Below are 22,405 nucleotides of genomic sequence, written 5' to 3'. Positions count from 1 at the left end.
GCTGACAGGCGCAGCCGGGGCTTGTTGACGCGGGAGGGCGATGGGGGAAACAAGGGTTGCGCGCAGATGCCAACACTGCTGTTGCTGCTGCAGAAATCCATAAACGCTCTGCTCTGGCTTCCACCCTTGTTTACTTCTCTGTGCCTGTGCCATTTATTTCTAGCCTTAAGTTCTCTCTTGTACTGTCCTTTCAAGATTAGGGCATGGACTCAAGGGACAAATTTCGCGTGAAGTCCGATTCGAGAGAGTCGAAGCTGCCTCACAGCTTGGCAAGCAGCAGTTTAAATGAGCACGTAAGTGTGAGTATTAACCTTTTATTAAATTGGAGTCTTATTTGTCGAAATTGAAATTAATTTATTTTTTCACCACATTGATCAAGTAAAAGGTTGATAAATATTATAGTTAGGAATTTGATACAATCTAATTTATCTAATTTATTTATATTTTCTGTGTGCCCTGCATAAATGATTTAAATCACACATTGATAAATAGTTTAATTTAAATTCGTCTCATTAAGATCCCACAAAACCGGATGACATGTTTAACATGATCAAAAATGTTTGCAATCTCGATCGAGTTGATGATTTTCCTAAAATAAAATCGTGTTTTTCTAACTGATTTTTAACGAACTAATTTTGTTGATGCTTTAATACGGTCAAAATAATTTAAACATTCACCATTTAGAAATCTTGATTTTCTCCAGTCCTGGTAGCAGTTAAAAATTGCGCATCGCTCTCAACAAACACGGCCCTAATTTCAGTGTCAAATTGATTAATTAATAATTAACATGTTTCCTATTCTTGCAACAAGGAATTTGGCGTTTGGTTGTTGAGAAATGCGCAATTTAACCGCTACCAGGACGATTTCCTCCTTTCCGAAGTGAAAACAAGCATTCAGGTAAAATAATTTTCAATTCCCTGAAATTTTTATTCTTGATTGGAAATATATGAAAAAATCCTGTTTAAATGGGTTCCAAAACCCTAAAAATATTTGTCTTTTTGGATTGTAAATGTAAATTTCCTGAGTGGCTACCGCCGGCTCTTCTAATTCAATTGAATCCATCGTAAATATTCACTTAACATCTATAAAGCCTAAATTAAGTTTGCAGAGAAAAAGAATTTAAAGTAAAGAATTTAACCTTATTTAGAAAATTGAATTCCAAAGATATAGGAAATAATTTGATCTTAATTTATAAATTCAATAGAGCTCTTAAATTTTATGTTAAAAATGATTTTCAATTCAGAGAATTCGCATGGCTGCTGTGGACGGCAGAGACGAATCGTTGAGCAGCAGGTGCGGGCATTCGGACGCGGACGCCCAGTCCCCTGGCTCGTACATAACTGTGATCCCCGTCGACTACAGCCGCCGCTCCCCTTACCCAACAGCAACCACCGACTACCTGGTGGACCAGTACAGCGAGTACCTGCGAGAAAGGGCCCGGGACGAGTACCTGAGGGGTGATTACAATATTAACAGTGATCCTCAGTACGAGGACACTGGTCCAATGTACACCTTAGCGCCTCGATATGCAGAGTCGCTTGCCAGCTACAACTCGATGGCGGGGCAAGAGCGCGAGTGGGACCCCAGGAGCCTGGGCCAGGTTGCAAACCAGGTGGTCCCACAGGCACAAGCCATGCAGCCCCAGCAGGTTGTTCACCAGGAGGCGCAAAACTTGAATGAGCAGTTGGCTGCCAAGCAGCAAAGCCAACAGCAACAGCAGCAGCAGCAGCAACAGCAACAAATCGCAGCGGAAAAAGCTGCAATGCCTCCTCCAAAGAAAAGTATTTTCAAATTCACCAGGAAGGATAAGTGAATTAAAAAATATATTTTTCAGCGATTCAATTGGCTGTCTTTCTATTTTCCCCGGTTGTTTTATCATTAGAGGCGCCAAGGCATATCACCGCTGCAGATTTGGCCACCGCTGTTCTGCAAGAGGAGCAACTGGGCCTGCCCAGAAGCTCTGGTGACGCTTTTTCCATCTGGATGACGTCTGGCTTATTAGGTGACCTTTCAAGAAAACTAGTTTTGCAAAATATTAAAATTTATCTTGAAAATGTTAGAAATTCAACTGAAGCCAAACCACAAACCTCTGGAAGCAAGACAGAATTGGCAGTTTCTTTTGAGCAGATTTAGTGACGCATCAGAGTCGAGAAAGGAAAGAGATGAACCAAGAATTGCTCTCCAAAGAAATGTTTATCTTCCAAGACTAGACGAAGAGAGAATCAAGTAATTGTAAACCAACTCTAAAAATTTTCAAATCTTGACCATAATTAATTACAGGGAGCAAAAGGTTTTGGAATTACTTTATGAAGAGGCGAAATACAACATTTTAGAAGGGCGGTATCCGTGTGAAGTTTCCCATTACATAATGTTAGGAGGGCTGCAAGCAAGAATTGAACTCGGACCTTACGACCCGCACAATCACACCCCCGAGTTTTTCCGGTTTGTTTCTAAAACCAATCCTATCGAAACAAAAATTTAAATTCACTTTAAAGGCAACAACACGGTGATTTTCTCCCAGCCCACGTTCGGCGCGGTGCAGGCTGGGCCTGGCTGCCTGTGAGCAGCAAAAGGTCGCCAGAGGTGAGGCTGCTGGAGGCGTTTAAAAGCGTTCCAGCGGCAACTCCGGTCAAGAGGCTGATCAGGAAGTATTTGGAATTCTGCTGGGCACTGCCTTATTACGGGTAAATCTTGAGAAGAGGCTTGAATTTTTAATAATCATTTTAAATAGGAGTGCCTTTTTCAACGGCCAAATTGAGCAACCTGTGCGGGGCCTGACCTCTTTAATTACACACCAAGACATCCCGGTTTTAGTCGCTGTGAATGAAAGAGGAATCCACGTCATTGACGAAATTCAATGCGTGAGTAAAACTGCAACTAAAATTAGGTCAATATTTAAATCATTGCAATTTCAGACTGTGTTGCTGGGACTGAAATATGAGGAACTGAGTTGGGAGTACGCGCGGCCGTCGCAAGAAGACAGCCCGGACTGTCTGCCCTGCTTATTCATTCAATTTATGGTCGTGGAAAATGGAGCGAGAGTGTCGAAAATCCTGCAAGTCTTTTCTAAACAAGCAAGTTCATTTTAGATTTTTTTTTTGCAATTTTTAAATCGTTCCGCATTCCAGGCCATCATGATGGATGCTTTAATTTCAACATTTGTTGATCGATTGAAACAAAAAGCAAGCGAAGAGGCAGAAAAGGCCACTTTTGACGCAGCCACAGACACTGACGGTACTTTATGTCATTTCCCTGAATTAATTTGATTAATTGAGCCACCATTTTTATCAGAGCTGCACGCACCGCTCAGGACTCCAATGCGAAGAGAAATCCCCCTACAATCGACTCTCAGCAACAAACTAAGCAAACTGACTTTGGCCACATTCGATGATGATGGTAATTTTCCAATTTAAGAAAAAGCTAAGTTTAATCTTAAATTTGCAGGTCGCTGTATTGGTCAAATGGGATCTTGGTCATTCAGCCACTAACAATCCCTAATTTATGTGATTTTTACCAAAAAACTAGCTACTAGTCAAATAAACTGTTTCAATTTGAAAGTAAACTTAAATTTTATTACCTTAATTACAAAATTCGCTGGAAATTAAGCTTTGCTGTCTTCCTTGCGAAGCTCGTAAATCTGAAGAAAAGGGGCATTTTTATAGGAATATTCAAATGAAAACAAACAAATTACCTGAATGTAGGCTTCCGTGAGAGTGATCATTTGAGGGAGAACCTCTGTTACGTGCAAGTCTTGCATCTCGTACCATTTTCCAGTGCCCTGCGCGAAAACAATGAAAAACGAGACTACAAATCTTATAAAACGCACCTTTTGCAGCACATGGACTCTGTAGGTGCCCTTCTTTGGTTCTCCATCATGAACAATATTGGCTACAAGATCATACGTGGTATGCTTGTGCTTTGCTTTCATTTCAGGCGTCAGGATGTCTCCAAAATCGACATTCCTAATATTTTAAATTAGGATATTAGAATGAAAACTAGTTAGTTAGACTTACTTGACAGGGAAATTCACAATTGTGGGGTTCTTCTCCACAAAGAATGTGTTTTTGGTGAATCTCTGTGAAAATAATTTAATTAGCATTAAATTATTGGAGTTGTCAGGTGGCTTACCTTGATGTACAGAATCAAGTAGGGGGGCAACTTGGTGATTTCAAACTTCTTCATGAAGTTCTCTTTGTACGTCTTGTACTCCTTCTCACTCTGGCCATTGAATTTGGTCAGCAGAGAGTAGAGATTGACCTGTCATTAAATAATAGAAAATTATATTTCAATTAACACTAGCAATTAACTCACCTGGGGAATGATGTTCTCTCTAAATTCATCTTGAAAGAGTGGAGGTGGTGGAAGGTCGCAGGTCAAGTACAGGAATGGTGACTCAGAAACTGTCTCCTGGTATTCAAAGGTTCGCAACAGTTCTGCTTTTTGCCGGTCATCCAGCTCCACAGGCGGAATTTTCCTCGAGTAGATTCGCATTGAGCCGTGGAAGGATCGGTAGATGATTGATGATGTCGATTTTTTCGTTCCATTCAGAGCCATGTGAAGAGCATTCAGAAGCCAAGACAGGAACTCAACAGGATCCCCTACACACACAAAATGTTAAAATTTATTATTTTCACACTCTAAAAGGTTTATTGCAAACAATAAAAGTATTTTGATAAATTTGGTGTCTTTCTGCAATTAAACAAAGCAAATAAATAAAAATGAAGTCTATGAATTAGGACAGAAACTTTTGATGCAAATGAGGAGTGTTAGTTAACTGCAATTCCCGAAAGCAGACAAAATTCGCTTAGCTTAAAAATACAAATAGGAACAGGAATCTTCTGATTGGAAAAAATAAAGTACTACACAAATCAATTTTAATTTTGGCGAATTTACAACTCAAAAAGGCACCAGAAATTCTGAATTATATAGCAATGCAGACTTTACCTTGTTCTGTGATTTGATACTTTTTCCGACTCCACAAAACCACCGCTTGGAGCATTTCGTGAGGCGAAACGTGTGCTTTAAAGTTGCGAGGGTTCCACAACTTTCGCATCAGCTCGCCAAACCTCTGCACAAGCAAGTAGGAGCTGTCTCCAGGCGGTCGCTTGATGCTGGAGTAGTTCTTTTCCTCTAGAAAGTAGTCTCTCAAGGGAGAAACATGGCTCAGTGCCTAAAAGCAGAAACTTAAATTACTCTGGGAATTTAAATTTTTTATATTGTGTCACCTGCAGGATGACATTGCAGTAATCGTTTTCTTTGATGTTGTTCAAACCAACTATTCCTGGCAGGTACATGGTGCCATCAATTGCTCTGGAGAGTTTGCTTGAAATGTCCAAGTTTTTAATCAGCTCCGAGTCAAATGTCGGATTCAACACGTATTTGATGTCATCAAGTGAAGAATCTAAAATATATGCAGAGGTTGAATAACCATAAACTCCACAAGCAATTTATAGAGTTACCTATGATTTCATAGTTGTCAGGTAGGCAGTAGAATTTCAGGGTCAGCAGATTCAAGAAGACGTGATGGCTCTCGGCGACGCTGTGGGTGTAGGCGTACGTGTTTTGACCTCTCCCTATACCATAACACCCCATAAGTATTTTATTTAACTTATTCCGACTTTAATACATACCCTGAAAATACTTTCCACAAACTAGACAAGCATACGCGTTGATTCTCGATAGTGAGACTGAGCACAGTTTCTCAAAGTCGAAATCTAGAACGTGGCGGTTGATTGTGTCCAGGTAAGGGCATAATCTGTTTCCTGCACCCGCCTTTCTAGTTGCTAAAATTTTAAATTTATGGGATAATGGAGCAGGTTGATGATTATAAAGATATTTATTTATACATACCTCTTGGGTCTTGATAGGCAGCATAATCATCCCCGTCTTCAACAGATTCAATTTTCCTCTTCTTCTCAAGAGATGGCTCGGTTCCATTGTTTTCTGACGACATCTGGAAGCAAATTTTAATTTAATGGTTAAATAAAGATTCATTCCTGTCATAGCTCAAGCACAGATCTAGATAAAAATAGTCAAAATAGCTCAGGCTCTTGGACCAGCTTTTTACGTGCCTTGAAACTGTGATTATTCTTAAATTCTTATCTACATATGTATATATCTCGTTTGCGATCAAATTGTGCGTCATGTGGGAAAATAAAGTACTCTAAATACCTTCAGATTTATGCCAATGCGAGCTTAATAAAATAAAATCAGTGAAATCGGGCTCCGGCGTTCAGCGAATTGCAAAATGCGACCACTCTCTCCTTGTCCTTGTTTGTTTGTTTACAAAATTTAAGGATGGCGCTACTGATGCTTGGAATGAGCCAGAGTGGGCGTTGCTATGTCTCTACGTGCTTTTTAGATGTGTAGAATGGAAAGGAGCTTAAAACTTTACTTTGTTTCAATGAATAATTACGATACTTTTGCACACTAAACTAATAAATTTGATTTTAAAAGCTAAAAAAATTAAAGTAAAATTTAATTTGTCAGGTAGCTTGGACTAAATTCATGAGTTGCGTACAACCGGCTCTTGGTAGATCAACACACTCCATGCACATTCCCGAACGTCACAAAATCATTCGAGTTGCATTCCGGTTCAGCTGGCATCTGGATCTTTTGTTTACACTCATGCCTCAGGTGGACAGGTGTCAGGTCTCGATTGAATATCAAGCACAAAACACAAGTTAGCACTGCAAGTGTCACGACAAAGAAAGCTAGCAGGCTTTCAAAGCGCAACAATGCAGCGTTAAACCTTCAAACTTCAACCGCAAATGGTGAGGTCTGGATTTAAATAGCACCATAAATCACGAGAATTGCATTAATTTTGTATACGCGGCTGTTTTTCATCTTCCCAATTTCTAGAAGATACACACATGAATTATATTTTGTTAAAAATCGCACTCTTCAATACGAGGTCTGATTTAGCCATTGCCATGGATTGAAACAAATTTCGAAATTGAAAAATAACTCGCATTAACTCAGGCATAACTCAAACGGTTAAAAACCACAAAAGCATGACAGCTCATCATGACGTGCCGAAACACGAAAGGAAAAATAAAAATACAGAAAGTGTTAAATTACTGATAAAGATTGATTAGTGCGCTGTTAACACTAAATGCTTGTCAAAAACATACAAAATGACTCATTCATTACACTGCACACCACGCTGCAATTACGAAACCGTGCTCGTCTTCCGATAATAAAATTTTTAAACTATGCGCGTATGATTTATTATGCTTTTGCGTCGTTCTTTCCGCGAAATTGAATGTCCTTGCTAGATTTCTCACGGGCGCGCACTGCTTTTCGTCATTGTTCACAGGTTGAGGGAGACAATGTCGTTTTCAGATGATGAGTCTGGCGCCTCCTTTCAATTCAGGGAGGGGAGCCTGGTCTACCTGAAACCGCGGCATTCAGACGAGGACCCTGAGCCTGCCTTGGTCAAATACTGCGGACCTGTGCCACGGCTCGGACAGGGCAATTTCTACGGCATAGAAATTCTGGTTTGGTTTAAAAAAATTCTGTCAAAATGGTGTGACTGACAAATTTTCTTAAATGCGTTTCAGGTTCCTTCCTCGCAGGGTGTGTGCAACGGAACGATTTTCGGCAAAAGATACTTCACATGCAAGCCGGGAAGCGGAAATTTTGTCAGTGCTAACAGACTAATGCCGTATAAAAGATCAGGTTTGGGAATTTTCTAAAATTGAAAGTAATGAAGGGAAATCGTTTTGATTTTTAAATATTTTCTGCTTTTAGAGAGTTTAAACGAAATGAGCCGGAAAAGCAAACTTAGTCCCAACACAACATCCGTGGTCCTGCATTTGAAGAAAAACGATGAGCCGACAGGTGAACTTTAAAATTGAGTTTTTTTCTAAAAGGACCTTGACGGTGCACTAAAATTGCCATTTTATAATTTCTAAAACATTGTTGAATGAAATTAAATTATTGGCGATTACTAACAATGAAATAGGAACAAAATGTAATGCCAAGATAAAAATCTGGCCTTTTTAGGAATTTTAATTTTTAGATTAAATCAACAATAATATCCCGCTCTATTTTAATTAAACAAATAAATTTCTGGGAAATCAAAATAACATTTTGGAACTGAATACCGTGTTGCTGCCCAGATTTTAGTCCCTAATTTCATCTGTTGTTTGGTTTAAAAAGCATGGACAATAAAGGAAAACCCAACAATCACCTAAACGATCAATGAAAATTTGTATCCAGCTTGTGTTTATGACTCCAATAATTCCCACTGATTTTCATAACATTTTAGCTTCACATTGTTAAAAAGTAAATTTCGCTTCCCAGGTTCTCCCTCTTACGACTACAATAATTGCCCATTCTCGCCGACGTTGGACCCGCTGCCACCGATTACGCCAAACTCCTCCTCCAGCATAAAAAACAACCTGACACACTCCAGCTCCTTGCCAGAACGCGAAGTGAATTTTGATGATGAACCAGATTACTCGCCACTAAAGCTAGGCGACAGGGTCGTCTGGCTAAGCGACAATGGGCCGGAATTTGGGACCGTCCGCTGGCTTGGAGTGCTGCCTGGCGCCTCGTCGCACACCATGGCTGGCGTGGAATTCGTAAGAATTAATAATTTAACTAAGGAGTCAAACTTAACCCTCATTTCCCAGGATAACCCTGTCGGAACGGGAACGGGTCTGTACAACAGGCAGCAGCTGTTCTTGACTCGCAAGAAGCACGCTTCGTTCATTCCCTTGCTTGGGCTGATTAAAGCCGTCGACTTTGTCGCGGCCAACTCTCCAGAGCACAAAGTGCACCATCCAGTGCCGAAGGCAGCCCCTGTGAGTATCGTGTCCTATTCTGTCGACCATTATTACAAAACGTACCTGCTGCCTGTGGAAACCACTGTGAAACCGAAAAAGAAGGTTTCGTTCAAAGATGTACCAAAAACACGGAGAGAAACCATTCTTTAAATTTGTTCCTTGGTTGCGGATTTTTTGTTGCTGAAAGGGTTTTTGCAACTGATTTGTATTGTGTCTCTCTTATGAATTTCACCAGGTAGAAGGGAAAAATAGGGCTCAAATGACAGTGATTGGCTTCATTGCACATGAAATAAGTGTTTTGCTGTTGTGTCAGCGGGATTTTAGAAAGTAAAAACATTAAAACTACGTTTATAAATTAATTCCAATTTTATGCGCAAGGGAATTTTGGAATGCCTAAGGTGGCTACATAATTTTTAAGATTTTGAATAGGAAAAATAAAATATCTAGATAGAATGAGATGTTTTCCAAGATTTTACGGCCAGGAAATTGAAATATATTTTAAGAAAATATATCGCCTTAGATTCAATTCATTAATAAAATGCAACAGAGTGGTAAAAATGTGAATTAAAAATAGCTTTTTCATTGCACAATTTTCTAATGGGGTTTCTGCAGCCCTGTTGTGTGATTTCTGGAGTCCAGCTTTTATTCTAAAAAAACAAATCAAGTTTGAACATTGAAATAAATTAGTGGAGCTGGGACAAAATTTATTTTTTAATAAGCATTTCATCGCTTTTAGATTTTAAGCAACACTGATTCCAAAGAAAATAATTTCGACGATGGTGCAATTAATTTGTCATCGATTTTGTAGAAATCTGTGTGATTTTACTAACAATAATATTTACAGAAAAAATACTAACCCTGAGATGCGTAAATCAATGCCGAATTTATTTTAGAAAAAATGGGTCTTTTATTTTACTCCCCTTTAAATAAAAAAGAAACTTAAGTTAAAATTGAGCAATATTTGCCGCTGGCAAAAAGAAAAACTGCGAACACGCAGTATGACATAACATTTAGTCAGGCAAAATGCTCGCACCCGTGTGGGAATTCCCTAAAGAAGATAATAAGTGAGCGCGCAACAAAGAAGCCTAATTGAGTTAGTTTCCCATGCGCCTCTTTGTTTACACAGTCAATTACGCGCGTGTCCTTCAAGGCTGGGATGAGATTATAGGATTCATATTTAATCCCGTGTCCGAAAATACGTTGGCCAACTCACTGCCACGCGAGCGAGTCCAGCAGCTAATCTGCATCCTGTGTTGCAGCGGACGGAGGATCTGATCGTTCTGCTGGCCGATGAAGTGTACAAGACAAGACTGGGAGACGATGAGACATGTGGCACCGGCAAGCCAGTGGCAGGTAGGCCTACTAGCGTTTATTTTTATCCAGCTTGCTCACTCACTCGCTCGCTCTTCGGGTTAAAAATAAATTCAAACACGGCGGCGACCACCATCTCTCGCCTCTGGTGCTGTCTCCGCCCGCCGTCGCCATGGACAACATACCCATTTTCCTCACGAATGATTACTCAAACAGTGATTACTCGAATCAGTACTGGGGCCACCGGCAGCCCCAGTACCTGCCCTACATGTATCCGTACAGCGATGAAGGTTCCTATTCCCACCTCTCTCTCTTCCGCCTTTTGCTCCCGGAAATTAAACAGATCGCATTTTCATGCTTGCAATTTATCGCTTTTCTTCAAAGGACCGAGCCCTGATTTGCCCGAGCCGTACGAAGATCGCTTCAACGGATACGGTGATGTCGGAGTGGGGTCCATGGTGGAAGTTACGGTCAACGAGGTTCCCCACTACGGAGTCGTGCGCTGGGCTGGACACTTGCACCAAGATCATCAGCACAGACTGGTCGCCGGAATAGAAATGGTGGGTTTCTGTTAGCAATTTACTTTTGGGGAATTTCATCTGATTATTAATAGGATTGGCAGGCGCATTGTATTTTAATTTTAATACTAAAAACTTGAATTATGATTGTAACAATTAATCAGCGGTCCAAATATAAACAAAATTTAGCAAATCGGCGTGAGGAATGTCTACGTTTTTTTTTTAGAAACTCAAAAATTTTAAAAATTAAATAAATGCAACTAAAATCTATGTTTTTTTAGTGAAATTAAATTCAGCTTCCGTGGAGTATATTGAGCTGTTTATTTTTCCATATTTCTTCACAATTTATAGCCCTTGACGATATTTTCTTGGCAAATTTTGATTCCTCTCGTCTCGATCTATCCAGCAGTTTATGCAACTTTTTGGGTAAACTGTGTTTTGAAATAAAATTAGATTACAAGTAAAGAGACAGTGCTCACCATTTGAAAAGCATGCTAACTCAGCAGCCACTTTTCTAAAAGAACCTACAGTGCTAATTTGGCTTTAAATTATTCTTAGGGGTTATTTTATACATTGACAACCAGGATTTTCCAGGGGTTTGCAACATCAATCCTCTTTAAAAGAAGTATCCACTTTTTGGTATTGAAAAACTCACCAATTTTGTTAAATCTTTCATTTTTATTCTTTTTCTCTCGCCACGGTCATTTAACCCAGTGAGATTAGAAATCTGAGCCATCACGCCTTAAAACATATTTTAAATTTCCTCATTCCAGTGACATAGTTAATTTTACTGAATAATTTCCATTCGTTGGTTGCCATTAAACATAATCACCGGAAGTTCCAACCTCAAATTTAAAATAATCGTGTATTGTGGTCAAATTTAGGTTTTAGTTTTGGTAAAATTTTAATTAGAGGTTTTATCACTAATTTAAGAAAACACTTACTAATGATATAAAATATTCCTTATGTAATATACATTGGCAAGAATTATTCTATTTCTATATTGAATGTTTCCTGTGCAATGCTGATAAATAATACCAACAAGCAAATTGAAGCCTTTTACGTGCAACACGTTTGCGTCTTTTTCTCATTTTGACGTATAACACTATAAAGTACGTTGACCATGTTCCGTTTTTCGCAGGAGGAAGATATCATCGGCGGAACAGATGGCACCTTCAACGGCCGGCGATATTTCAAGTGTGCACCGAAGCGAGGCTTTTTCGTCAGCATGGCGCAGTGCAGGCTGGACAGGCGGTTTCAAGAGCAGGCGGCCAGCTTACCAAACGGAATTCCAAACCACAGCGGCAATGCAGAAAATGGTGAGTTTTCCCCCTACGTCTGAATCCTTTTTAAATTTATCCTTTGAATTCCAGGCATTAGCCAGCCAGAGTGTCCAATAATCCGGGATTATGTGCGGCCGTTGAAAACGGAGCAGGACGTCGCGGCCATGTGCGGAAAGTTCCGCGGCATCCAAGGACACCACAACTCGTGCTACCTGGACGCCACCCTCTTCGGCATGTTCGCCTTTACAACGTAAAAACGAATTTGAATTTGAATAGGAAGAAAAAATTACATATTATGGATTTTTAGGGTGTTTGACAGTCTGCTCTTCCGACCACCAACGCCAGAAGACGGCCCGCACTATTTGGAAGTCCAGCGGGTGTTAAGGGAGGAAATCGTCAATCCCCTGCGCAGTTGCAAATTCGTCAGGGCCGACAGGGTGATGCACCTAAGGCAGCTGTTGGAGAAAATCGGCTCTGTCACCGGCATGACGAGCGAAGAAAAGGGTTAGTAGTTTTACTTTTCTTTTATGTTGACTGCTAATCTTTTGCCAAAACGTTAAAATCATCTGATTTCAATGTTGTGCTTATTTCATCTTACAATTAGCTATTTATATTAATTTTTAATCCCAGCCTGTCAACCTGTGGATTTTATCAACTAATTTAGAAATCAAACCCTGCTTTGCTCCAACTATTAAATTTGGCTTTATCCATCTCAGATCCTGAGGAGCTACTGACCTCGCTCGTGACGCAAACCCTACGTGCCAAGCCGTATTTGAAGCTGAGCTCTGGCCAAGAAGCTTTCATGCATCAGTTGTTTGTCGAGAAGGACGAGGAGATCGACGTGCCGTCAGTCCAACAACTTTTCGAACAAAGTTTTCTCTCTAGCGATATCAAACTGAAACAGGTGAGTTGCTTGCCGTAATTTCTAAATCCTCTAATTTAAGTGTACTCCAAATCAGGTCCCACCGGTATTGATCCTGCAAATGCCGCGTTTCGGCAAAGCTTACAAAATGTACCCGCGCATCTTGCCATCGCAAATCCTGGACGTGACTGACGTGATCGAGAATTGCCCTCGTCAGTGCATCATCTGCGGCAAACTCGCCTACTTTGAGTGCAGAGAGTGCTTCGGCGAGTGCGGCTCAGGCCTCGAAAGCATCACCTTCTGCCAGGCTTGCCTAGAAACTGTAAGTGTGCGATAGATATTATCTTTTTAGAATTTGTTATAAAATTGTTTGGGTTAAGCTCATCAGACACTGGAGTAATGTTTGTTATTTGATTAATATTTACGAGATTTTCCATTTTAATTTATTATTTGTTCAATTATTACTTAAAAAACTGATGAAAAATTAAGAAGTTCCCGTAAAAACTGCAAGGAATCAGGATGAATTTTTATCTGTTTTTTTTTTTTTTTTAATTTAAAATAATCTGTGATTGAATCTGAATTTGTTACATTAATTTGCGTTCAGTTAAAAATATCAAATATTAGTACACAGAAAATTACAACAATTTTGTTCCCGACTCCCAACACAGTTTTTGGTCATTAATTTTTTTCTACGCTTTCCATGAGATTATGAAAATTTTAAGACCCATAAATTTCCTTCAGGTAAAACTGGAGATTTAACTCAATTTTCAACATTTCCCTTCAAAAATTCATCTCTCTCTTTTAGCACATTAATTTAGAGGTCTTTTTTTCGACCTCTGTTATCATTTTTACTTAAGGGCGAGTAATTTTGAGAGAAAGCAAAGTTTCCAAGTAAATTTTCCCTTCAATTCAAATATAGCAGACTTTTGATTCGCGCTGATGGAAAATGTTTCAGGTGCACAACCACCAGCGCAGACAGAGTCACGCGTGGAAGCGGCTGTCGGTGCCCAAAGAGTACCTGGACGTGGCCGAGAGGTACAGGCGCAGGAACCTTGCCGACAGCCGAGAGGCGCTGCCGCCCATCCCCAGGATCTACATGGAGTTGTTCGCCGTCGTGTGCATCGAGACCTCGCACTACGTCGCCTTCATCAAAGGAGGCACCGGACCAGACGCTCCATGGCTCTTTTTCGACTCGATGGCAGACCGCAGAGGTACATTTAACATTGCTAAATCGATTGAAATTTAGATATTTGGGACTGGCTAATGTACGGCTATATTTTTGTTACTCAATCTTTTCCAATTCTAAATAAGGGTTTTTTTTTGTTTATCTCTTCTATGAAAAGCGACCCCCTGATTCTCATGGTTTTAAATTCCTTTTGACTTGGACTGTGAATTTTAGACCTATTTTTGCAGAAATTTAAACAGTTTATAGACGATTTTTACGGTTTTTTCACACTATTTTAAGGTTTTGTTATGCAAATTGGATACTCAGAGCGTAAAATCAAAATACCAAGGTTTTATTACCTAAATTTAGACACTGAGCTCAATTTTCTATGACAATCCCAACCTTTTCTCAAAAACTCACCTCACGAGGTATAGGGGCGAAATTAACTATTACTTTAGATACAATAAAGGTCAACTTTGGATTTATTTATTATGTTCTCTTTCTTAGTCTTTTATTTTAGAATAATTGGTAAACTATTGGTGATTATAAATTTTGTTACTCAGGTGAGCAAAATGGTTACAACATTCCCGAGGTTTCGCTGTGCCCAGACCTGCCCAAGTGGCTTCAGTCCGAGGGGTTGCCGCTGGTCCGAGACGAGAGACAGCTGCCAGAAAGGGCCAAAAGACTGCTGTGTGATGCGTACATGTGTTTCTACCAGAGCCCGCAAGTAGCCATGTACAACTAGACTGTAACAATGTGATCCAAAGAAGCAGGGTGGGTGAGAGAAAGCGTTTCAGAAACACTTAAATTTAAATAATCAAGCACACTATGAATCACAGCCAATCAATAAATATGGCTTTATATTGCTCCTTTTCAATGTTGTGGATCAGCTGCGTTTTGTTTTTGCTTGAGAGGCTTCTTTGTCCCTTTTAAATTGACAAAGTAAAGAGCACGATGGTATTTTTCGGCTTGTGTCGTCTTTATCATGCTTGTAAAGCATTTAAAAAATGGTATATTTTCATAGCCGTGTCTGTCGAGCAAACCGTATTCTCAACTTGAAAACAATCACCGCACAAGAAGTGTTGATTAATGTAACAGCGCGTTGCTCCTCGTTTTTCGTCGTCTGCCGCCACAAAAAAAGTAATATTTCTGTGTTTAAGAGCACACACGTGAAACACACACACACACGCACGAGCGTCAACTAGGATTAAATGAATGTATACACGTAGAAATGATTTGACCCCTGTGATGTATGCTTTTCAAACCTTTATTAGTTTCAATAAATTGACAAACGAAATTGTTACATGTTGCTTTGAGAGTTATTATTGAAATATTGGTTAGTGGCTGATTAATAATATAATCTATTTATTTCTATACACATAAATCTGCAGTTTTATTACTTCTAACTATCCAATTAAAAGAGATCTGGCTGAAACTATTCAAACAATCAGATTGTACGTTAAAGAAGATTGAAATATAATTATGGTTTACAATAAAATCTCTCTTCACAATACATATATATTGATACATTTATTTATTTATGTATATAATTAAGATACTTCGCAACAAGGACTGCTCCTTTGAAAGGAATCTCTGGTCTGGAATCAAGTATTTGTTACACTCTAAAACCTTGTTGACGCAAGCAACCGTTTGTACTCTGCATGATACATCTACGTTGAGAAAAAACCTTGTACGCACAACATTCCATCTTTGCATATACATAGAATTTGCGGTTACTCTTAGAGCAGTCTCAGTAGTTGTGCTAAAATATTAAATAGCGTACGTGAACTGAGGTTTCATTTCCGTGCTACCTAAGTTGAAGATTAAAAGTGAATAGTGTTAGTATTTAAATTTACCTAACTCTCAGAAACTACAACACGCTCACCAAAATAGCAATTTGGTCATGAAATCAGATTGCATGCGTGTTGACACGCGCAGGATAACTAGAATTTGTTTTAAGTAAGATTTTACTTCCCAAGTGTCGACGCCTTGGACTTAAATTAGAAAATAAATAACCGACCAACTGGCTGTTTTTCATCAGCCCGTTGTCCGAGAAGACCAACTCAAAACAAACATTATTTTATCTCACTTTTCAATTCACTGAACAATACCAGTCAGGAAAGTGTCCAATAATTTAATTATTTTGCTGATTTGAAGAGTAAATAAAATACTCTTGAAAAGTAAAAGGTCGTTGCTATAGGGTTTAAAACGCGGAGCAGTCTCAAAGAACACACTCATTGAAATGTCGACCGGCAATTATTATTTTGCTACAAAGCCAGAAGGAAGTCAACAAACTGGCAAATAACTGTTCAGCTTTTAAAACTCTAAGGGTGCTAAGAAATCAGTCTGGCTCTATCGTCGATCGATTTTCTAATATTCCTCATCGTCCTCCATAGCAGCGAAGCTCGAGTAGTAGAATCCAGAGTCCAGGTACGCGGTAGAGTTTGGACTAAAATTGAAAGGATAAATATATGAATTAGCAAAATTTATTAATATGGAGCCCAAAACCGATAAAGATTAAATCCTAGCCAGCTTACCATAATTTAATTTGATTTATATTTAAATTCCTGTAAATAAAGAATAAAAATATTAAATATTCTGATTTTCCCGTAAGCTCTTCAGTAGTTTCTAAACGCAACATTGGGTTTTTCAAAATTACCTATTTTAAAGGGGCTTAAAGGGACTAAAAGTCAAACCTATTAAAATTACAATTCAGCTTAATAAAAATAGAAGTATATTTTAAGCTGAAATTTGATATCATACTATATTTTATCCAATTCAATCTTTGAAATCAGTTGGGAGCTTCTCAGTGCAATTATTCCTAGTTAAAAGGGTTGCATTATTGGCTCAGCGCTCATTTTATACTCAAGATAATTCCAAAAGATAATTTAAAATAAGAAGGAATAAAAATTATTATTAAAATTGGATTTAAAGTTGCTAAGCTACAAGGAATGGAACGGTAAAAAATTAAAAAGTAGGAACAGAAAAATAACACATTATGCTCTTGTACGACACAGCAGCTGTTAAAAAAGAACATCCAAGAAGCAAAAATTATTTTTTTAAATATTACACGCAAGAAAAAAATGTGTTTCTCGCTGTAATTTGTATTTAACTGCGTACAACTTTTACACAGAACTACGGAAGGGGAAATAAAAACACGATAAAATTCCTTAGTTAGATACAAAATACGCTGTTACTTATTACTGCAAAAACAACACAACCATAAATTTAAAATTATTAAATATCACGGCATTTTTAAATTGAATTCAGCCTGTTATACAAATGAGAAATTAGACTATAATTAGTCTTTTTTTGTGAAAGAAACTATATTAAGGAAATTTTATACCAGAATGTGAACAATTGAAGAGAAAAATAGTTTCAAATGTTTTCATGCTTAACTGTTCAGCTGGATAAAAAATTGTATGAGAGATTATTGTGAGATAAAATTGTCGGTCGCAGTGGTAAGGTCTAAAAAAATATTATGTATTTTTCCTTGAGTCCTTCCCGTGGGCTATGATCTCACCGCTGCGTAGATAACACGGGCCTGAATGGCGGCAGATGAGCTTGGCCATCATTTCCTTTTTTTTACATAATATTTGCTCAATAATGAGTGTTGTAAACCGCATATTTCAGAATATGTAAGAGTAGCAATAAATAGTTTGGCAGTACAATTACTGCTATAGACACCTGAGGGGCAAATTGGCCTGTTAATCCTGTTATCCAGCAAAAAACCTCAAAATGATTTTTCTCTTTAATTGTATCCTTGACTAAAATTACAAAGAATAACTAACCCTTTTTAAATTATTTCCTTGGCTAGATCAAATCCCCAGCAGATATATTTCTCAAAAATTCAATCCAGAAAATAAGCCATTTAATCCTTTCTTTTTAAAGGTTATGATTAAATTGTAATTTTTTATGAATTCGTCCTGGTCCTGGTAAAATTGCGCAACTTTCAACAACCAATCGCGAATTTCCTTGCTGAAAGAAAAGGTCAACAATCAATTCAAAAATGAAAATTTGGGTGTTTGTTGAACGTTGCGCAATTTTACCGGGACCAGAACGAATTCCTGTTGTATTTTAATTCAAAATCCCCTCCCCCCGAATTAGAAAAAATGAAAGATGTCTTACTTGACTGCTCGGCATGTAAATAAGACAACCCGCTTCAACTTCTTGTTGTAGAAGAAGTAGTTAAAAGACCAGAGGCTTCCTTCTTCACCAAATGGGTCAGAAGCGAGGTCAGGATTGTAGCTGTTGAAATAGGGCATAAGGAATTATGCAAGCATTTTACTTCTCTTGTCTCCCGCAGCACCGCGATTCGCTTAGGTTTACAACAGCGAGTCCGGCTGGCGTTTATAGAAATGACGCCACCGGCCCCCACATTGCTTAACTGTGGTGATCTGACGGGAACCCGTGTTTCAATGTGGCGAAAAGCCGTTGTACCTATAGATTTCGCTTTCGTTCAATACGATCTCCTCATCAATGGCGGCCCAAAGTTCAGGGCGGACATTCTGGTACTGCGCACCCGCCATCTGCAGATAATTGTCCACGACATTCTTCACATACTGAAAATATATACAAATAATATAAAATATTTGAGATTTTTTTCCAAATAGCCAGAACTGCATGTCACATGAAATATTTTCAGCAGGGCAAAAATTATTTTTTCCAATTTTAATTTTTTTAAATTTTGTTCATAACAATGTCTGCGATTGCCAAATTTTGATGTCAGTTAAATAAAATAAAAGGGGGTTTACCAGTGTTAAAATCGTAATAGTTATAGTTTTTACCTCTATCAGATGAAGAAATCACCAAAATATTGCAAAATTGACCAGTAAGAAGGCAAACTGAATTATAAATATTATTATGGCAATCATTGACATTGCAATTTGCATAAAAGTTTTTTCTTTCCATTCAAAAAACAGTTTGAATTAATTTAAGACGCAATAAAACCTGGGTTCACATAGTTGTCAGGATTTTTTCTGAAAATTAGCAACATTTTGTCCGGTATATTCAACACCATTGATTCGAAATTTTTTGTTGCAAAAACGAGGCAAAATTCCCGAAAAATTTCAGTTCCATAATAAAGAATTTTTTCAAAATTGATCGTATTTATCGTGTTTATATTTTTAATTCCATTTGTGGACATGAAAGTGACTCATTCGGCAAAAAGGGGGGGGGAAATAATATTTAATGTTAGACAACATGATATTATGCTACTTTTAAATCTCATTATTTGTTTACTTATTTCAAATAAGCAACCTTCGAAATCTTGAGCTAAAAACTCTCCAAAAACGCAATTTCTCAACCTTGACTGATTTGAAAAAATTCAACTTGTGCAAAATCAAATCAAACGTCATCTGCAAGATATTTTAGTGTTTTTTCCGCTTTTTAATATTGCGGATTTTCGTGCCTTTTTTTAGCATGAATAAAATGAATTGAAACAAATAAATTTCTACCTCATTTGAACGTTCTTTGCTAAATTCATGACTGGATGTGTCTGAGAAGTCGTAGTCAGGGTGAAACGCGGCGTTTAAAGTGGCAATCAGGTAGAAGAGGGTCTTGCGGGAAATTGTGTCGCACAGGGGATTCTCCTCGTCGCCCGAAAAGCTTTGGCTGTAGGGCGACCCTGCATACGACGACCGCGGAGGCGACAGGGCTTGCAGGTCGTTTGGCTTCGCTCCGCTCTCGGTGTTGTTGAACTTCTTGTACATCTGTTTCTCGCCACCAGCTAATTTGCATGAATAGCTTTCAATTCTGGAACACAAATAGAGCGACGGAAATTAAATAAAGTAAAGCGTGAGGTAAATCATAACAAGGCTTGGTTTGAAAAAAGAAAACTATAAATACATACATTGTGCTCATAGCAACAAGCCTTTAATGAATGATACTTTCACCTTTAACCTTCAATTGTGACACATGCTTTGTCATGAAGGCAAATCGTTGTGGTAGCGGCTAATGACTGTAACTACACTTGGTAGCGAGCGGCGAATGACTGGTAATTCAAATACCTCGGCGTTTTTTACCTTTAACTGCACTTCGTTACCAAACACGGTTTCGTGCGTCTTTTGTTTTTTTTTACAATGATCTACACCAGGACAAAATTTTACACCATTATGATGGTTAGAAGCGTGATTTTTATGCCATCTAGTGTATGCGATGACAATACATGCAGCAATCGCAGAAATCAAAACTCAATAATCGCCGACATTGTCATCGCCAAATCTCGGGTTTAAGACATCAGAATTACAAGAACAGCACACCGTTCAACTCGTCTAAACCTTCCCTAGATAGCCGAAGGGTTTGGAAGGTGATCAACCCTCATCCCCCTTCCACCCTGTGCACTACAGATAAGATAAAAATCGCGTTGCTTAGCACTTTCAGACACTTTTTCTCTACAAAACAAGTCTCTTAAATTAAAAAAATACTACCCTAAATTGCATTGGCTATCTATAGGAAATTGAGATGAGTCGAACGGTGTGCAGTTTTTACATTTTTTTATAATTAGAACCCAAGATTTGGCGGTGGCAATGTTAGCAAAAATGCATGCACGCGCTCATAATATAACGTTAAACTTGATCTTTGCCGACATAGTCATCCCTAAATCTCGTATTCTAAGCTCTAGACGAGTCGAACGGTGTGCCGTTTTTGCATTTCTGACACTTTGAACCCGAGATTTAGCGATGACAATGTTGGCAAAAATCAAATTTTATGTATGCGTGTATGGTATGTATTTTTGCTAATATTTTTTGTCAAATTATCACATAATTACGATAATAACCATAATAAATATCAAATTGCATAGCTGTATCTTTAATTATTTGCACAAATCAATGTCTTAAGGCAGCATAATCACTTGGTAATCAAACTCAAATGTTTAATACCACCTTCAGGGTCAAGTTTTGGCTATAAAATAAATTAGTGAGACGAAGATTTCTTATGGTGTGACGGTATGAAAATAGCTTCACGATAATGCAGATTTTAAATATCGATATCGATTCTACCAACTCATAACGCAAATTTAATAAACTCGTTTTAAGTCTCTCCTGTAAAATCGGTATCGATGTAAATAAAGGTAAAAAACGCCGAGGTATTTGAATTACCAGTCATTCGCCGCTCGCTACCAAGTGTAGTTACAGTCATTAGCCGCTACCGCAACGAAATGTTTAATGGAAATAGGGCGAACACAAAATTTCGTACCTTCCAATGATTTTTGATCCTCCAGTTTCGATATTGAGAGCTGTATTGACAACCTCAAACTTGGTACTTTCCAAAAGTTTCATTCTCGTAGAAGATCTCTAATGCGCGGCAAGGAAATTTACAAGTCTTGTGAATCACTTAATATTTTCTCGATGAGGTGTTGCAACTTATTATTCCGTGTCCTTTTCTCCTGCAGTGTACTGGCAATGCGAACATCAATTGGCAGAGGTTTCGGTTTGCAGGTAAAAACATTACAGGCGTCCCTTGAGTGTTTATAAATAAACTGGGCGCCCACTGCTTCTTCCTTGTGTTTGCAAACCTCGGATGTGCGTCGAATTTCGTCTTCAAGGGTAGTAGGATGCGAAGTGACAGCCAAGGGATCGACGTGCCTCTTTCCGTCAGTTTTCGCTCAACGGTGGCGCAGAAATTCTAGACGAAATACTCGCTCTAATTTCCAACCTCCAGCGATTCGTCTGTATAATGCACAGTTTGTTCTATTTTGACAACTTCAGTTCCTCCAGCAGTTGCAGGCTACGACAGCGAGCTGGAGAAGACGCGATTAATGAGATGCGCAATTAGTTGCAACAATGAAGCAGTATTGTTGCGAGTGTTGGACTTACAGTTCAATCGTATCCTCTGGCTGTTAGGCTCTTTTGTGTGCAGCTTTCGGAAGAGTCCACTTTCAACTTATCACTAGGGGACCTCGGCAGTGCTACCAACCATGCAGTTGTTTATTGCTATCGTTAAGAGTTTCTCGACTTAATTAGAAGACTATGTAATTGTCGTAAACAATCACTTTTAAACTATGCCTTCGCCTTTTGAAAATGAGAATTTAATGTACTTTAATTTTTAAATGCAATCATCCGGTTAAAAATATGCACGTAATTTGTTAAAGGTTGCTGTGGGAATCCTTCGCTACTATTGGCTATCAAGGTGACCTTGAAACATTGACAAACGACATCTATCGGCTATTCACTCAACACAGCGATCATTATCGATAATTAAGGCGGCAACTGCTCGGCGTTCGCTTTGATATAGGTTATATTTAGGTTTTCACGTTAAGTTTGTGTTTTAATTGATTTTTCCATTTCACCGAAATTATAACAAGTATTTTTATCCTGCTTGTGGTATTTACATCCCGTATTTACCGCAAGGTTTTGCAACTTTTGTCCGTTTGTGGTATTTATCTGCGCAGCTAATATTATTTTTTCAAAAAAAGGTTTTTCATATTATGTACGTAATTGAAATATTTTTATTATTTTACCGAATTTTCCCCT

At 38.5% G+C, this 22,405-nt stretch overlaps 4 protein-coding genes across 10 annotated transcripts; 2 read left to right on the top strand and 2 right to left on the bottom strand.

Moving 5' to 3' along the window:
- Positions 1-84: 84 nt before the first annotated feature.
- Positions 85-3,562, top strand: Bili (FERM domain-containing protein 8 Bili). 6 transcript variants are annotated; one of them, XM_065490935.1, is made up of 12 exons: positions 85-299; positions 811-897; positions 1,244-1,457; positions 1,518-1,781; positions 1,835-2,002; positions 2,061-2,226; positions 2,281-2,442; positions 2,496-2,684; positions 2,732-3,074; positions 3,129-3,234; positions 3,292-3,396; positions 3,445-3,562. In XM_065490935.1, exons 1-12 carry the CDS (start codon positions 204-206, stop codon positions 3,486-3,488), a joined length of 1,944 nt encoding a protein of 647 aa, XP_065347007.1. In that variant the 5' UTR covers positions 85-203; the 3' UTR covers positions 3,489-3,562. The 6 variants fall into 6 exon arrangements, with proteins under 6 accessions (XP_065347007.1, XP_065347005.1, XP_065347009.1 ...); XM_065490934.1 differs by having other exon boundaries at positions 91-299; positions 1,244-1,781; positions 2,732-2,861; positions 2,916-3,074; XM_065490933.1 differs by having other exon boundaries at positions 1,244-1,781.
- On the bottom strand, positions 3,512-10,066 carry Usp39 (ubiquitin specific protease 39). 2 transcript variants are annotated; one of them, XM_065490941.1, is made up of 12 exons: positions 10,006-10,066; positions 5,851-5,953; positions 5,631-5,783; positions 5,460-5,573; positions 5,226-5,401; positions 4,945-5,170; positions 4,312-4,598; positions 4,129-4,257; positions 4,014-4,075; positions 3,827-3,962; positions 3,692-3,778; positions 3,512-3,637 (listed from the first exon to the last, which is right to left on the bottom strand). In XM_065490941.1, the coding sequence occupies exons 2-12, from the start codon at positions 5,951-5,953 to the stop codon at positions 3,602-3,604; spliced, it is 1,509 nt and encodes a 502-aa protein (XP_065347013.1). In that variant the 5' UTR covers positions 10,006-10,066; the 3' UTR covers positions 3,512-3,601. The 2 variants fall into 2 exon arrangements, with proteins under 2 accessions (XP_065347013.1, XP_065347012.1); XM_065490940.1 differs by lacking the exon at positions 10,006-10,066 and adding an exon at positions 6,172-6,381.
- Positions 6,555-15,315, top strand: CYLD (ubiquitin carboxyl-terminal hydrolase CYLD). The gene is made up of 15 exons (XM_065490931.1): positions 6,555-6,773; positions 7,319-7,499; positions 7,563-7,680; positions 7,753-7,842; positions 8,308-8,588; positions 8,640-8,810; positions 10,052-10,145; positions 10,488-10,663; positions 11,763-11,940; positions 11,995-12,154; positions 12,212-12,408; positions 12,621-12,808; positions 12,864-13,088; positions 13,722-13,977; positions 14,495-15,315. Exons 2-15 carry the CDS (start codon positions 7,332-7,334, stop codon positions 14,674-14,676), a joined length of 2,484 nt encoding a protein of 827 aa, XP_065347003.1. The 5' UTR covers positions 6,555-6,773; positions 7,319-7,331; the 3' UTR covers positions 14,677-15,315.
- On the bottom strand, positions 15,183-21,621 carry Maf1 (repressor of RNA polymerase III transcription Maf1). The gene is made up of 5 exons (XM_065490943.1): positions 21,129-21,621; positions 19,388-19,685; positions 18,372-18,493; positions 18,060-18,179; positions 15,183-16,380 (listed from the first exon to the last, which is right to left on the bottom strand). The coding sequence occupies exons 1-5, from the start codon at positions 21,209-21,211 to the stop codon at positions 16,302-16,304; spliced, it is 702 nt and encodes a 233-aa protein (XP_065347015.1). The 5' UTR covers positions 21,212-21,621; the 3' UTR covers positions 15,183-16,301.
- Between the last annotated feature and the right edge of the window lie 784 nt (positions 21,622-22,405).

Source organism: Cloeon dipterum, chromosome 4 (genome assembly GCF_949628265.1).
Source record: "Cloeon dipterum chromosome 4, ieCloDipt1.1, whole genome shotgun sequence".
Lineage (NCBI taxonomy): Eukaryota > Metazoa > Arthropoda > Insecta > Ephemeroptera > Baetidae > Cloeon > Cloeon dipterum.
Note: the sequence above shows the minus strand (reverse complement) of the source record. Positions and strands in the feature narration are given on the sequence as shown.

Bases quoted from the DNA above. Each gene is read 5' to 3' on its own strand.
- Maf1 (XM_065490943.1), bottom strand. From the start codon at position 21,211: ATGAAACTTTTGGAAAGTACCAAGTTTGAGGTTGTCAATACAGCTCTC. The intron at 19,686-21,128 runs GTACGAAATTTT...TTTGTGTTCCAG, and splicing joins GGATCAAAAATCATTGGAAG to AATTGAAAGCTATTCATGCA. The intron at 18,494-19,387 runs GTAGAAATTTAT...ATATATTTTCAG, and splicing joins GCAAAGAACGTTCAAATGAG to TATGTGAAGAATGTCGTGGA.
- Bili (XM_065490933.1), top strand. From the start codon at position 204: ATGGACTCAAGGGACAAATTTCGCGTGAAGTCCGATTCGAGAGAGTCG. The intron at 898-1,243 runs GTAAAATAATTT...TTTTCAATTCAG, and splicing joins AAGTGAAAACAAGCATTCAG to AGAATTCGCATGGCTGCTGT. The intron at 3,075-3,128 runs GCAAGTTCATTT...TCCGCATTCCAG, and splicing joins TGCAAGTCTTTTCTAAACAA to GCCATCATGATGGATGCTTT.
- Usp39 (XM_065490941.1), bottom strand. From the start codon at position 5,953: ATGTCGTCAGAAAACAATGGAACCGAGCCATCTCTTGAGAAGAAGAGG. The intron at 4,258-4,311 runs GTGAGTTAATTG...ATTTAATGACAG, and splicing joins GAGAGAACATCATTCCCCAG to GTCAATCTCTACTCTCTGCT. The intron at 3,779-3,826 runs GTGCGTTTTATA...GTTTTCGCGCAG, and splicing joins GAGTCCATGTGCTGCAAAAG to GGCACTGGAAAATGGTACGA.
- CYLD (XM_065490931.1), top strand. From the start codon at position 7,332: ATGTCGTTTTCAGATGATGAGTCTGGCGCCTCCTTTCAATTCAGGGAG. The intron at 7,843-8,307 runs GTGAACTTTAAA...TTCGCTTCCCAG, and splicing joins GAAAAACGATGAGCCGACAG to GTTCTCCCTCTTACGACTAC. The intron at 11,941-11,994 runs GTGAGTTTTCCC...TTTGAATTCCAG, and splicing joins CAGCGGCAATGCAGAAAATG to GCATTAGCCAGCCAGAGTGT.